Here is a 15,721-nt window from a genome sequence, read left to right on the forward strand (position 1 = left end):
TGCCAGTTTTGAGGTGTAAGATAAAGTCTCAGACATCGAGCACAATGAACACAAGGCTTTAATTTAAGGAGAATAGTTGACATCTGCATCAGCCAATGAAGTGATACAGCTAAGAAAATGATTATCTTTGAGTAACCCTCAAAATGAGTTGACATTACAGAAATTGATTGTATATGTCAGTCAAAATCATTCTCCCAAATGATGTATTAGTATCATATTGCAGTTTTATACTGGAAAGCCTCTAAGCTACAACATTTACATATATTTTTGTATCACTAAATTTAACATGTCAACATCAAAATATGCTTTAGGAAAAATTTAGATACCACAAAATAACATATTCCAATGAATCAGATCAAATGCAGATGTTTCTGAAGCCCTCATACAACTAATCATGTTAGATACAACAACTGCCCCCCCCCCCACCTTCCTTTTTTTTTTATCTTCAAGATTTGAAGCAACTAGTAATCACTAGGTAAAAGTATAATAATCAAAAGTTGAATCAGTCATTTATAAGAAAAACTCAGTTCATTGGGTTATTGTGTGTGTTTATATATAATATAGATAGGGTGATTGTATGGAAAAATACTCTTTTTTGAGTTTTTTTTTGCAGATGGTACCCCTTTTCAAGATTTCCAAACCATCACCCCATTTTTCTAAAATCCCAAAAAATACCTCTCAAAAGCTGTTCAAAGTATTTTTTTTCCATTCAAATCCATAAAATTTGCCTTCAACTGTTTACAGTATTTTATAAATTATTTTTTTAATCCATAACAAACATTGTATAGTGTTTTTATTTCAAAAACACTGTATAGTGTTTTAAAAATAAAACACTATATAATATTTTATGGATAAAAACTAACCCACAAAACACTGTAAATAGTTGACAAAAAAAAAATTGGATTTGGATGAAAAAATAATAACTTTTTTAAGGAATATTTTTGGAATATTAGAAATAAGGGGGTGATGATTTAAGAATTTTGAAAAGGGATACTATCAGAGAAAAACCCAAAAAGAAGATATTTTCGCAAACAATCACCTTATAATATTCTCTTCTCCTTTCTCTTTCCTCTCTTCTTTCTTCCTTGGAACATATTCTTTCTTCTCCTTCCAGTTCTCTTTTCCCTTCCTCATCTCTTCTCCTCTGCCCTCTTCTTTTTTTTCTCTGTTTCTTCTTCACTCCCTTGCTATAATTCAGAAATGCCGGTTTCAAAAGAAACAAGAAACTGTAGTGCATGCAAAAGCACATAACTTCAGTACAACATAAATCTGGGCACCATAAAAGTGGAAGTTGTTCATATCAGAGGTGAAAAGAAATATCAAAAGAACATACTGAACTTCATACAAACCATGAAAGTGGAAGTTGTTATCTTTTAATCTTCACAAATTCCATCCGAAGAATGAAGAAGAAAAGTACATAAAAGCATTTAGAGCAAGTATAAAACAACACCAGTCATATCCATACATGATTAGCCACAAGTAACACTGCATCATAGATGATCTACCAGGGCAAAACCCAGTGTTGATGTCAGGCACACAACACTGGAGGAAAACTCCAAACAACCCATTAAAGAAAGAAGATTTAGTAATAGTCTATTCTAGCAAAAACAAGTTTTTGCTTGTCAGGACACTCTGGAATTGATATTGAATTGTTTATAACCATCATGAGCACATCCTTAAAAGGTCTGAAACTTATTGCTAATGTAACAAAATACCTACACGCACATTGAACTTAATAGCACTCTAAATCCAAGATTTAAATCAGACATCATAATTTAAGAAGCTTTTAGATGGAATGACATTAATGAAAAAGCTTAGGAGGATATAGAGGTGAAACCAAACAGATTCAAATATGACATAGGCTTAAGCTTTGCAACTATAAGAAGAAAAGCAGAATTTTGCAGCTATATCATCTATACAAGCTTAGGCTTTTAGATGGAATGGCATTGATGGAAAACTGAGGAGGATATAGAGGTGAAACCAAACAGATTCAAATCGCACATAGGCTTAAGCTCTGCAACTGTAAGAAGAAAAGAAGAATTTTGCAGCTATATCATCTCTACAGGCTTAAGCTTTTAGATGGAATGATATTGATGGAAAATTTACAGAGATATAGAGATGAAACTAAACAGATTAAAGCAGACAATTTAATTACTTCATACATAACAAAAGAAGAATTTTGCAGCTATATCATCTATACGGGCTTAAGCTTTTAGAAGGAATGATATTGATGGAAAATTTAAGGAGATATAGAGATGAAACTAAACAGATTCAAGCAGACAATTTAATTACTTCATACATAACAAAAGAAGAATTTTGCAGATATATCATCTATACAGGCTTAAGCTTTTAGATGGAATGATATTGATGGAAAATTTAAGAAGATATAGAGATGAAACTAAACAGATTCAAGCAGACAATTTAATTAATTCATACATATCAAAAGAAGAATTTTGCAGCTATATCATCTATACAGGCTCAAGCATTTAGATGGACTGATATCGATGGAAAATTTAAGGAGATATTGAGATGAAACTAAACAGATTCAAGCAGACAATTTAATTACTTCATACATAACAAAAGAAGAATTTTGCAGATATATCATCTATACAGGCTTAAGCTTTTAGATGGAATGATACTGATGGAAAATTTAAGGAGATATAGAGATGAAACTAAACAGATTCAAGCAGACAATTTAATTACTGCATACATAACAAAAGAAGAATTTTGCGACAAGATCTTATCAATTTTGACCATGTAACTCATGGAGAGAATTCATATGTCTAATATCTGCCCTGCAGAAACTTACATAGTAGTAGTAGTACTCATGATGGGAGGAAGAAAAAAATGTAGATATAAAGTCAACATATATAATTAGACTACCCAAAAATCAATTACTTGTTCTCACATGCCATTAACCTTCGCAGCCTTGTCGACCACCACCACCCCATCCTTCCTGGCTATGATCACGGACGATGCCAATCCGAGGAACATCCCGTGCTCGATCACCCCGGTGATCCTAAGGATCTCGTCACTGATCAGATTTAGATCCCCATGGATCCCATCCTCGAAGAACAGATCCACGATATAGTTCTTGTTATCCGTCACGAAAGGTTCCGATTTGGACTCGCTTTCGTCGAACGCGCTGGCTTTGGCGTTCGTGGCGGCGGTCCTGAGCTTGATGTTGAAGCCAGGCACGCCATCGAAGAGGGTCCGGAGGCGACGGAGGGTGAGGGACCAGCCGAAGGGGATAACCTCAACGGGAACGGCGAGGCCGCTGGCTCCGAGGCGGGGGACGAGCTTGGACTCGTCGACGATGACGACGAAGCGGCGGCTGGCGCCCTCAACCATCTTCTCGCGGAGGAGGGACCCGCCGCGGCCCTTGACGAGGTTGAGGGCCGGATCGACCTCGTCGGCGCCGTCGATGGACAGGTCGACGACCGGGTGGGTGTTGAGGTCGGTGAGGGGGATGCCGGCGGCCGCGGCGCTGGCGGCGGCCCACTCGGAGGTGGGGATGCCCACGACGTCGCGGAGGTGGCCAGTACGGAGGAGGGCGCCGATGCGGTCGAGGGCGTGCACGGCGGTGGATCCGGTGCCGAGGCCGAGAACCATGCCGGAGCGCACCAGTTCCACGGCGCGGTGGGCGGCGACTCGCTTCAGCTCGTCCTGGGACGGGCCGCCGCCTTGGGGTGCCAACATGAATGATTGGTTGCACAATTGAGGTTTAGGCGTTTCTTTTGCAATTAAAGAAAGAATTTGGAATAAATTGATTTTCAAAAATTATAAAAGAATTTTTATTAATTTTTTTTGTTATTTTTATTTAAAATAATAACACAAAATATGCATACTCTAACCAATTCTTTCATGAATTTTTAGGTAATTTATCCAAAAAAAAAACTCTTTGATAGAGTTTTATCACACCCCATATTTAATTTTTATTGAGAGTACTTTTAAAAAAAATCACACTAATACTTTTAAAAAAAATCACACTAGTAGTCGGATCGATCGACGGACCGGTTCGATTCAATTGAGTTCTCGATCCAGATCAAATTGATTTTAGTTGGATCCTTGTGATTAAGTCTGTTTGATTATTGGTCGAGTGAATTAAGGATTTTTTAAGTACTTATGCTTACAAGCTATATTGAGCTAGTGTAACCTTAGTGTAGGCGATGATGAACTCCTTTCCTCTTTGGCGATTGTACTCGACTTTGCTCTTCGACTTTATCATCGACGAAAGTACTCGACTCCTATTTTCTCTAGCTTTGTCAATGTCAATTATAGGCGACAAAATCCTCTCTCCTTTGCTTCAACTTATATTCTTTTCCACTTGGACTCTTTTCCCTTTCGATTCATTAGTGTTGATTTCTCTTCATCAAGAGCCTTGATGACTATTCTCCGGCATTGTCCCTCTCTATGAGTTAATAATTAAATTGCGAAGATGCAAATCAATATACTATTTTTAGGGTATTTCAATTGATATGATATTGATTTAATTATAAAGATGCAAATTGTGGATTCATAAATCATGAGCACTTCATGTGTGTTATATATCTTCCCCTCTTATTGATATAATTTTAATTCAATTGTTAAGATACAATTGTGGATATCCAAATGCTATGTTAATTGAGTAATTTTTAAAGCATTTCAAATATGTAATGGGGTTGTATTTTTTAGTTCTTAAGGTGATGAGAAGACCTATAATAATAAGAGCACTTCAATTATGTTGTTTGTCACCTTGTTATTATCTTTTTACATGATATTTTGAAGTAATTATGATTTATACTCTTAGATATTTGTTATCTGTTTGCTAGTTCAGAATTGAAGTGCTCATGATGCTTGATAAAAATTCTAATGCATTAATCTAATTATTACATAAGATGGAAGAAGCTTTTAGGTTATCTTTACCAGATTCCTGAAATAGATTTGATTTTAATTTTTTTTTAGTTTGGCATATTGCTTGATTGGAAAATAATGGTAATGAACTCACATGTTAGGTTTTGTGATATATTTATGGTTGAATTCATCTTTCTTTTTTATCCTCTAAACTTGGGATTTAACACTCTTTATTTATAATATTTAATTTTATATATAAATAGAATGATGTCATTAAGTAGATCTCTTCATCAATGAAATGCTTACTATATATAAAGTCACCTATTCCTCATTCATCACCCCATCCTTTGTCAACCCTTCTTTATTATCCCGTGCTTTCTTGGCTATGACGTCACCATCATCACAATATAAAATTAATGATCATAGTTATATTCATCATTTTTAAGTGTTTTGTTTGTGGACCAAGTTAAGAGTGATATCTATTTCTTTTATATTGTGTCATCCATATATTCTTTAAAATGACATTATTTTATCACATAGTAAATATTCTTAACATCACCACAATGACAACCATCAACGAGAAGGTAGCGATGATCTTCTACCCCATTGGCAATTGTGATGATCAACCCCCTATCCAACAATGTTGATTACGACCACCGATACTTAATGCGAAGACGATAGTGACCCTTAGTCATTAGTGATGATCATCATGATCACCGTAACTGAATGGGAAGGCAACGATTATGATTCGTTCTAGTATTAGGTTACGTCGACAAATGCTAATAAAGTTCCTGTTAACGATGGCAATGACGATGGCCACCACGATGGCGATCGTGACCAATAATAAGAAGGTTGACGAATGACCTACTTCTTTGACGTTCTTATTGCAGTCATTGAATGAGATATGACAAGATAATTTGGAAGAAAAATAGGCACAATCTAGGCTTCAATTAGATCGAATCAAATATTTATATATATTTTTAATCGAATTCATTCGATTCATATTAAACAAATTGATTTAGACAAAAAAAAAAACCCTGCAATCAAATAGGATCAACATATATTAACTATCATTTTTATATTTTATAGAGGGTCTTTGAAAAAAAAAAAACCCATGCTAAAGACCAAATAAGAGAGCACCATTTGATCAAATCTCATTGTTGGTTTTTTCTTTTTTTTTTTAGTAAAATGCCTTAGATTTTTTATTATGTGATTGTTCGTGTTTTTCGAATACCAAATATAATTTGTTTTTCAAAAAAATAGAAAAGGTAATTCTCTAATGTCGATAAAATGGAGATGCAGGGGATCGAACCCTGTACCTCTCGCATGCAAAGCGAGCGCTCTACCATTTGAGCTACATCCCCGTTGTGTAAATGAACAAAATATAGTTTATATAATATTTTTTATAACAATAATTTATATTAATCATAATTAAGTTATATGGAAGTAATTAAATTATATTTTTATGTGTGAACCCAAAGATATTTAAATCACTCATTCCTGTGTCACCCCTTGTTCATCATTCCGTGCTTCCGATGTCACCTCCATTGTAATATATAATATATAGTTATTTTATCATATAGTAGATATTCTTAAGATACTCATGACGATCGCCACCAACGAGAAGGCAACAAAGACCTTCTACCCTATTGGCGATGGTGACCATGATCATCGAGGCTCGGCAAGAAGCCAAGGGTGACCTCCTACTCGATGACATTGATTACGACCATCGATGCTTAGCGGGAAGGCGATAGTAATCCCTTAATCGTTAGCAACGATTATCATGATCATCATAGCCTAACAGGAAGGCAACAATTATGATTCGATCTAACGATAGATTAGGCCAACAAACGCTAACAAAATTTCAATTTAACAATAACGATGATGATGACGACCATAATAGTGATCACAACTATTAAAATAAAATAAGGGAGCATCATTTGATAAAATCTCATTGTTGGTTTTTTTTTTTTCGGGTAAAATGCGCTAGATTTTTTATTATGTGATTGTACGTATTTTTCGAATACTAAAAATAATTTTTTTATCAACTAAACTATAAATAGTAATTTACTAATGTGGATTAAATGGAGATGCAGGGTATCGAACCCTGTACCTCTCGCATGCAAAGCGAGCGCTCTACCATTTGAGCTACATCCCCTTTGTGTAATTAAACAAAATACCTTTATATGATACATAAGTTTAGGCCTCAGTCCACGGACGACCCACGAAGCACGGCTCATACAAATGGTTTCTTGAACGTGCTCGGTACATTGCCGTCCTATTCCGTGCACCGCTTCCTTCGAGCCGGAGAAATCCCAATCTCCAAAGCCCTCCCAAATTCCTTCACAAACAATTAGTACGCGCTCCGGCTACAACAGCGACACGCCAATCTGTTGCCATCGACGCCGCCTTATCCGCACAAGAGAGAGACTCGAAGGCTCCCCTCGTCTCCGCTCTCGCCGCCGCCGCCTCGCGAAGTGAGTATGTAACGATGATTCCCGTTACTCCGACCTCCCCCTCCTCGGATCTTTTCTTCCCACGGTGAGGTTGTCCATGGGGAAATGGACGCCAAGAAGGATCTCGGTTGTTTTATCTAGGGTTTTTGCCCGGGTGTCTGGTTCCGCTTCCTATATGTAATTGCGATGGAATCTTCGATCTCTTGATTTCCTCAACTGTTGATTCGTCGGTTATAATTGCAATTTTCCGGTCTCATTAATTTTCTATTAGGCGTAAGTTTTAAGGGTTCTTTTGCTTCGAGGGTTTGTTCCACATTCTGGGAATTGTTCTGCGAGTTTCTTTATTTCAGGTGGTTGGAGAAGTAGAACTGTAACTATGCAAGAAACTCGCGTGGTCACTAAGCAATCGTTCAATATTGCATCTTTTAGGGAATATTTTCTTTTTCTTTGTTGTGGCGCTCACTATTACATCAGTGTGGATATTCTGTATTGTACGGTTTCGAATGAGTTTGGTGCTACGTGATCGCAATTAAGACAGGTGTCAACTGCGAATAGTCTTTTTCAGTTGTTCTCCAAAATTTCTGGCATTTCTTGATTCAATATATGGATAATTGGACCATGTTCTATTGGATGCTTTGCAGTTTGTGTTTTGATAGTCTTCATTGATTGATTTCTCTCTCTTGCAGGTTTGCAATCGGAAAAAGCAGGGATCTTTACTTGACTGGCTTGCGATATCTTGCAAATTCTTATGCTTTTCCTTAGATAATGATCTTTTAGGTCATAGATAGCCATATATCGGTTTGATTTCCAAGGGAACTCCAGGCCATGGACAACTTGTACAAACAACCTTTACCTCCTGGAGTTGATCCACTGTCGAATGCATCATCATCCGCTGCTACACCAAATACGCCAGCTCCTTGTTATCCTCCACCCTCCATGTACAATTGTGAGGGGCACTCGAACAGTTCAGCGAGTCTTTTCCCTGTTAGGCCCTCTAGTATATCTTTTCCTTCTCAAAACTTTCACCACTCACAACCCTTTTTCTACAATGCACCTGGTCCTGCATCTCTTGCTCAAAGTGTACCAGCACAAACTTGTTTTAGTTCTTCACTTGCCTCTTCAGAACCTCATGCTGAAAGCAGGAGCTCCACTATTTCTACATCTAATCAATTTAGTCAAAGTTTACCAGAGTTGACAAAGCAGAGTCCTGGTGCAGAGTCACAAGTCAGAGATGTAAATTTGGCACATCATGGAGTAGATGCGGTAGATAATCACTCTGTGCCATCCAGTGCCTCTAAAACCGTTGAACAGGTTCCGTTAAATATGTATGGCGAAGGTTCCAGAAATATTGAAACTGCTGCTCAGCAAGCTGTATTGCTTGAACAAGTATGGTGTCCTAACCCTCTGATTCAATTTAATATCTGTTTTTTGTGGTATTCAGTATTGTTAATTTGTCATAACCAGGAAATCGTTACCCAACAAGTTATACAAAATCAGAGGTCAGCCTTTGTTCTTCTCCTATTACTTGTTGCTAGATGCTTTGTGATAGTAGGGAGTGCTGCGAAAAAAGTAATTATAATTTGATTTCTAACAACAGACAAGCAAGAGGCACAACTGAACCTTTGGAAGATAGTAAAGACATACTTTCTGGGCGATATGATCCCAACTCATTAAAGGTTGGTGATTTGCATGTCATGCCTTTTCAGAATATTTTAAAGCTAAAATTGCGGGCTGTAGATCATTTATATTCTTGGAAGTTCTATATTGTAAATTTTAGTCACTTCCTTTGTTTGAATTAGGAGCATTTGTTGAAGATGACCACTGTTCACCGTGCTGAAATGGCCAATAAGCGTGGAAAGTTGGTCCCTCATGACAATGGTTGGTCAAACATTTAAAAACATGTTTGATGATATTTGAAGTTTCTTATTATCTTAAGTTCATCAATTTTTTAGACTATAGATGGTTTATTGAAACTTAGCACTCGACAATAGAAAACTCAGAATCCTTGTGATTTTTACACATTACATTAGTGCAATACATCGATCTTTGCATTTTGTTTTTGAAGTTTGAAATGGAGATAAGCTCAAGTTATTTTGAAATGGAAATTTGTGGTTGACCTTCTGGTCTTGAGGTGAGAAAGTAAAAGACTGCTTAAGATCATAGCTTATGAAATTGAGAAATACTGAAATTTTATTGGAGCGGTTGGTCTTTTTCCTTGGATATCTATTGTACACTAGTTTCTTCACAGTATCCTTGGATTAAAGATTTTCCTGTTGTCATAACTTTGATGGTTCAAATGTTATACTCATTCCATTGTTCGACATCCATCATCATTCAAGCAAGACAGGATATAAATGGAACAACTTATTTGATCCAAAGCAAACATGCTGGGTGATATGATGGGCACATTCCAACCTGGCAATCCTTGAATCTTCTCTTTTCTCTTTGTACCAGGAAGCAAGAAATACATAAGGAAGAAAAGAAATTGAACATCACAATTTTCTGCAAATCACATACAGAGAGATTGATTGCATCAGAGTGTTTCTAATCCATCATTACATATGCCACAAAATAAAAACCTCAGTGTTCTTCTATTTTAGAAGTTCAATATGACATGCTCTCCATTAGTTATCTTTTTCGTTTGCTTGACAAAAAATGATCTTCTTCTGTATTGCTAATGTATTATATTGAGCCTTCCAGCTGTTATCTCAGGCAATGTAGAAATTGGTAATGGCTATGGTGTACCAGGCGGCGGTGCTTATTATGCTGCAATGTCCTTTACTGTTCAATCCAGTGAGATTCTTTACTTTGATATATTTTTCCTCTAAAGTGAATAACTTTCTGAATGAAAAAATTAACTAGCAACTGCCACATCAGGAAAAACAAGAGATGAGACTCTTAGTGCGAACTTCACAACAGAGGATTCAGAACCGGAGGTTGCTCGAAAAGGTTTACCTGAATATTTGAAGAAGAGATTAAAAGCAAGGGGAATTCTTAAAGATGACAAAGCTGATGATAATTCCACAACAACTGAGAATGCATGTCCTAATTTCAATTAGTATACTCTTAAGACATAAAGAGTAATCTATTTGTATGATTTTGCTAGATGTGATGAATGATTCAATATTCACCGTGTTACAGAATTTGGAGCATCACCATCTTCAAGCCAAAAGCATCTCTGTTTTGCCTGTTGGTTGGGTAAGCATATACGTTGGAGTGCAATGCTACTTCTGATCAATTTTCACATTTGTTTATTGTTTCATAAAGCTGACTCATTGTGATTGTATAAGTTTTCATAGTTGTGTTCCTGTGCCTTAGCCAGATTGATCAAGGCCATGATAATTTTGTCGTAACAAAAGAATTTCAGATATTAACTTATGAATTTCCTTCCATGCAAAAGACTACTGCAAGATAAGTGCTAGAAATTTATGAGAACACAATTTTTGATGTTGCACTTTTACTGCAAGATAAGTGCTAGAAATATATGAAAACACAATATTTGATTTTGCACTTATAAGATATTCTATTAAGCTGAGCCAGTTTACTGTCATTCCTTTGCATAAACAAATGAATCTCTGTATAAAAACTCTATAATATTTAGTAGATCTAAAATAATAAATAGACACAGTCACTTGTAAAATTTAACACCTCATAAATCTATTTAAATGGAAACCTTGATCTTGCATTTGGTGCGGAAATCAGTTTAATTTGAGTTGTTGCACTTATATAAAAAATGGTTTGTGTGGCATATATGGAAGTAGTATTTCTTTGTTGTCTTCAAGTTTTGTTGCAACCTACTCTATGTAATCAGTGACTAAATAATACCTTTTTATCTTAAGGAAGTATATGATTTGCTAATCAGCTGTTGGCCTTTTCATTCTTAAGATCTTCTACGAATTAGGTCATGGTAAATAACATCCAAATATTTCATACCGATTTCTTCTTGTTATTTTTAGGTTGAGGCTAAGGACCCAGCTACTGGATCTTCATATTTCTACAATGAAAAGACTGGAGAGAGCCAATGGGAGCATCCTAGTGCAAATGGTAGTTGTAAACTTGACTCGTTCCGGCCACCTTTGCCAGAGGATTGGGTGGAGACCACTGATGATTCTACAGGCATGCAAAAAAACCTTGTTTAGTTCCAATGAGATGATAGGAACGCTATACAGCTTATGGATATGTAATTTTCACCATACAATAAGTTTTTCTTTTGATTTTCAACTTAATTTGTACTTATTGTGGTGTCTATGCAAATTATCTCAGCTTTGATTTATAATATTATATTTTTACATTGACTTTCAAAATTTTATTTTGCTTTGCATATTGTGTTTTGCTCATGCACCTAACTTATGGACTTGTTAATTGCAATAGGACAAACATACTACTACAACAGAAAGACATGCATCTCGCAGTGGGAGCGGCCTATTTCAAGTAGCCATGTCAGTTCATCAACGAGTGAAAGCATTGCTACTGAACATGAATCTTCCAGAACTGGTGACTTAAATCATTTGACGAAATGTATGGGATGTGGTGGATGGGGACTTGGTGTAGTTCAACCTTGGGGCTATTGCAATCACTGCACACGGTATTCTTCACAATTGTGCTTAGTATTGATCTCTAGAATGCTTATTTCTGGTTTCTCTCTTAGGCCATATCGGCTCGAGCATGTATCTTATATAACAAAATTCTGTTTTGTTACAGGGTTTATAATCTTCCTTTTCAACAATATTCATTACCTTGTTTACAGAGCCAGCAACAGGGAAAAAATGAAGCTAGCTCAAAAAAACAGTCAGAAAAAGCAGATTCAAAAAAGAGGTATCTTAATTTCTCACCATACAAACACCCTCAGTTGCTTGATGTTTACAACTGAACAAGCAAGATTGGTCTGTACACATGTGAAAGTTGTTTGCCTGTGGCACTATTTAGTCAATTGCCCATGCAGGTCAAGCAGGCCTCCACTTGGAAAGAGTAATAGAAGAGATCACAAAAAACGAGTTTTCTCTGAGGATGATGATTTGGACCCAATGGATCCTAGCTCTTATTCAGACGCTCCACGCGGCGGATGGTATGTTTCATGATCCTTAATGAAAACATGTATTCTTCCTTAGTAGGGGGTAGATGAGCAGCATTGGATTGATTGTTGTGTCATTTTAGTTGCTTTTCTCCTTGATCAGACAAACTTCTTCAGTAAGCTACTGAGATATTTGGTATTTCTACATCTGCCACTTTTGTTTTTTCTTTATTATGTGTAGTTATTGGATTGGTTTTTGGAATAGCTAGTTTTCATTTTGGAATAAGAAAAGTCATTTGAACTATGGCTTAGGATGATTCATATTTTTAGAGCTAGTGAGGAGATAGAAGACTACCTCATTGAATAGGAATAGTCTCATGAAAGTGGAACAGTGTTCTTTGTGCATAGAGCTGCTGCTGGACAGCTGTAAAAGGCAAATTCAAGTGGTTCGCAAATTTAAAATGAAGATATGGTAGCATGTCACCTTAATGTCCAGACAATACAATTTCTCTTAATGTCTCGACAATTCAATAAGGAAAATTAAAAAATGAAAACAGAATCGGGATGTACATGTCACCTTGTCAAATTTCTTTTTCATATCATTTCTCTTTGTCCTTATTGGTCTTGCTTAATACGGCATGCTTCTTCTGCCTCTGTGCAATCACGTAAAACCTTCTTATTCAGAATGCCAAGCTTCACAATGTGTTTTTCTTTTCTGGATCACTGGCTTTATAGTTGGAAATTTCCTACTATGTTCAAGAGATGGACCCTTGGGTTTCCTGTTTCAGATATTCGAGTTGTCTACACTCTACAGAACTTTCATCCTTACCATCTTCACAATTATTGTCTTTTCTGCAATTTTCTCTTGGTTAAATTAGTTCTGTGATGGAATTTTGATTGGTCAATAGTATCTGATCAGTTTTTTGGTTGTACAGGGTCGTAGGCCTTAAAGGGGTGCAACCACGAGCAGCAGATACGACTGCCACTGTAAGTTTTCCTTCATTAACATGTCCATCCTACATGTGGTGTGTTATATTCTCCTTAGTCACCTTCAGTGCCAATGAATTTAATTGTTACTTTAAGTGGGATATCGCAAGTCAACATTACCATTTTCACGATAATATGGAAGTATGATTAATGATTTTGATACTGTGCAATTGATGATGGGGGAAAAAAATCAAATCAGCAATGTGTTTGTGATCCATGATGATCTACCACACCTACTGGTAAGGTAGCAACACGATAGGAGACCCTAAGAACATGAGTCTTATGAAAATGGTTCTCTCTACATCTGCATGGTACATCTAGAAAGGGGAACTATTCGAGCATATAGCATATCTGTTCATCCGTAAATGATTTCCAAGAAAGAAAATATTCTAGGCGAATTCCAGTAACTACCATGACATGTGAATCGTCATGTTAAAATACCAGTGAACTACTGTTAGGCAATTACTTGGGGACAATTACCTCTAATATCCAATGATATATGACAGCTATCTTGTATTATACAACATTTATAATTGTCATTTGTTTATAATTATGATCAACTATGAGATACAACTGTAATATGCTTGGTAATTATACTCATGAATTTATATTCTTATCTGGGATAATCATAATTGTTTTCTGTGTTTTCCTAGTATTGTAATCATGCTGGAAACTATGTTCAGTTAAAGTTTACCCAAGAAGATTAGTAAGAGTTAAACATCTTATTTACCGAAAATGCCTGTGGTGTTGCCGGCACATGGAAGGATTTAGTATTCTGCAAAATCTTCTTAATATTAGTAGGAGGTTTCTACGATAATGGTTTATTTTGTTTGTAAATGTTATGATACAACCTAGTCGCATTTGTATTCCATGACCACAGGATTTGTGTCTAAAGAAGATGGTTCTTATGTTGGCTTTTGTTCTTGCACTGCAGGGTCCTCTCTTCCAGCAGCGCCCCTATCCTTCTCCTGGTGCTGTCCTGCGGAAGAATGCTGAAATAGCTGCGCTGAGCAAGAAGCAGGGTTCTCATAATCGCATGACACCCATCTCTAAGAGAGGTGATGGAAGTGATGGACTCGGTGATGCAGATTGAGCTTCTTGTGCTGGGGCTCCGCCAGCTTATTGATATACCAAAGGCACGAAGAATGTTCCTTGAAAGAGAGAGAAAGCGCACGGTAAATTCCAGACAGCCATATCTAATCCGCAAATCCTGGTCTTGCACCACTTTCTAGTGCGCACGTAAGGGGCTTGTAAATGGATTTAGAAAGGATGCATTTTATGGGATCCCATCTAGACCGCATTTTTTTTTTTTTGTGGATTCACAATTTATATTACAAGTATGAATGCAAGTACGAAAAATATTTCTATTGAGACATCCTTTAGTACATTATTATTATGATTATTAGTACATTGTTGAGTCTCGAACATCTTACCCATCACTTAACATAATAAAAAAAATTAATAGGAGATCTTTAATGTAGAAATTATGTTTTATTGATTGTAGTTATAAGTCCATTGATTCGAGTTAATTATATATCAGTTAGATATCTTGGTATTTAGATTTAAAAAAATTATAATATAATCTTTATAATTATAGAAGTGAAATATTTAATTTTATTTATCCTAATATCATTAGTTTTATCGACGTAAACATGAAAATGATAGGTAAACAGATAATTTTACTATTTTAGTTATATTTTCAATGATAGTGGATAATGGTGTTGTTGGGGGTTATGGGTGGTTGTTGTGAATGAGAAGGGAGAGCGACGATGAAAGATGAGGTAAAGGGAGAGGATGATGTAGATGATGCTTTGCATTTGCTTCGGTGTTGCTTGGCAACTACGTCGATGTTGCTCGGTAATTGTGTCGGTGTCAACGCATGTAGAGTGGTGAAAGGATCATTCGACATTTGACATATGCATCAACATTGATGCAAATGTATAACAACGTCGCTCTGCATCTGAATGACGTCGATGCAGTTGTAAAGCGACGAAATGGTCATTCAACATTTGCGTCAATGCCAATGCAGATGTCAAGCGATCCTTTCGTCGCTCTACATCTCTATTAGTGTCAATGCAGAGGCTGAGCAACCCTTTCGTCGCTTTGCATCTGCGTTGACGCTAACGCAGTTACCGAGTAATATTGACATAGATGTAGAGCGATGACATCTACGTCATTCTCTTCCTTCTCTTGTCTTATCTCTCATCGTTGCTCTCCTTCCTCATTCACAACAGCCACTCACAACCGTCAAACGATATCATTGTATGTTATCATCGAAAATGTAACAAAGATATTAAAACCATCTCTTTACCTATCATTTTTATGCTTCCATCAATAAAACTGACAACGTTAAAACAAATGAAACCAAAGGTTTTACTTTTAAGTTATAGATTTAAAAAAAAATTACTACAACGAGTAGTCTGTAATTAGCCAC

General features: G+C 36.3%; 2 protein-coding genes and 2 non-coding genes across 6 annotated transcripts; 1 reads left to right on the plus strand and 3 right to left on the minus strand.

The window, feature by feature from the left end:
- Positions 1 to 2,711: 2,711 nt before the first annotated feature.
- LOC103979932 (probable ribose-5-phosphate isomerase 2) lies at positions 2,712 to 3,732 on the minus strand. The gene has a single exon (XM_009396197.3). The coding sequence runs from the start codon at positions 3,697 to 3,699 to the stop codon at positions 2,905 to 2,907; it is 795 nt and encodes a 264-aa protein (XP_009394472.2). The 5' UTR covers positions 3,700 to 3,732; the 3' UTR covers positions 2,712 to 2,904.
- A 2,392-nt stretch (positions 3,733 to 6,124) lies between these two features.
- On the minus strand, positions 6,125 to 6,197 carry TRNAA-UGC (transfer RNA alanine (anticodon UGC)). The gene has a single exon. It is a non-coding gene; the product is annotated as a tRNA-Ala (tRNA).
- Positions 6,198 to 6,918: 721 nt separating this feature from the next.
- On the minus strand, positions 6,919 to 6,991 carry TRNAA-UGC (transfer RNA alanine (anticodon UGC)). The gene has a single exon. It is a non-coding gene; the product is annotated as a tRNA-Ala (tRNA).
- Positions 6,992 to 7,099: 108 nt separating this feature from the next.
- Positions 7,100 to 14,662, plus strand: LOC135581217 (uncharacterized). Of its 3 annotated transcripts, none has more exons than XM_065143628.1 (14): positions 7,100 to 7,314; positions 7,976 to 8,675; positions 8,754 to 8,788; positions 8,887 to 8,965; positions 9,089 to 9,167; positions 9,990 to 10,082; positions 10,167 to 10,327; positions 10,431 to 10,487; positions 11,246 to 11,405; positions 11,661 to 11,874; positions 11,991 to 12,104; positions 12,232 to 12,354; positions 13,236 to 13,287; positions 14,222 to 14,662. In XM_065143628.1, exons 2-14 carry the CDS (start codon positions 8,115 to 8,117, stop codon positions 14,378 to 14,380), a joined length of 1,887 nt encoding a protein of 628 aa, XP_064999700.1. In that variant the 5' UTR covers positions 7,100 to 7,314; positions 7,976 to 8,114; the 3' UTR covers positions 14,381 to 14,662. The 3 variants fall into 3 exon arrangements, with proteins under 3 accessions (XP_064999700.1, XP_064999712.1, XP_064999704.1); XM_065143640.1 differs by having other exon boundaries at positions 10,002 to 10,082; XM_065143632.1 differs by having other exon boundaries at positions 7,100 to 7,310.
- The last annotated feature ends 1,059 nt before the right edge of the window (positions 14,663 to 15,721 follow it).

Source organism: Musa acuminata, chromosome BXJ1-3, assembly GCF_036884655.1.
Source record: "Musa acuminata AAA Group cultivar baxijiao chromosome BXJ1-3, Cavendish_Baxijiao_AAA, whole genome shotgun sequence".
Classification (NCBI taxonomy): domain Eukaryota; kingdom Viridiplantae; phylum Streptophyta; class Magnoliopsida; order Zingiberales; family Musaceae; genus Musa; species Musa acuminata.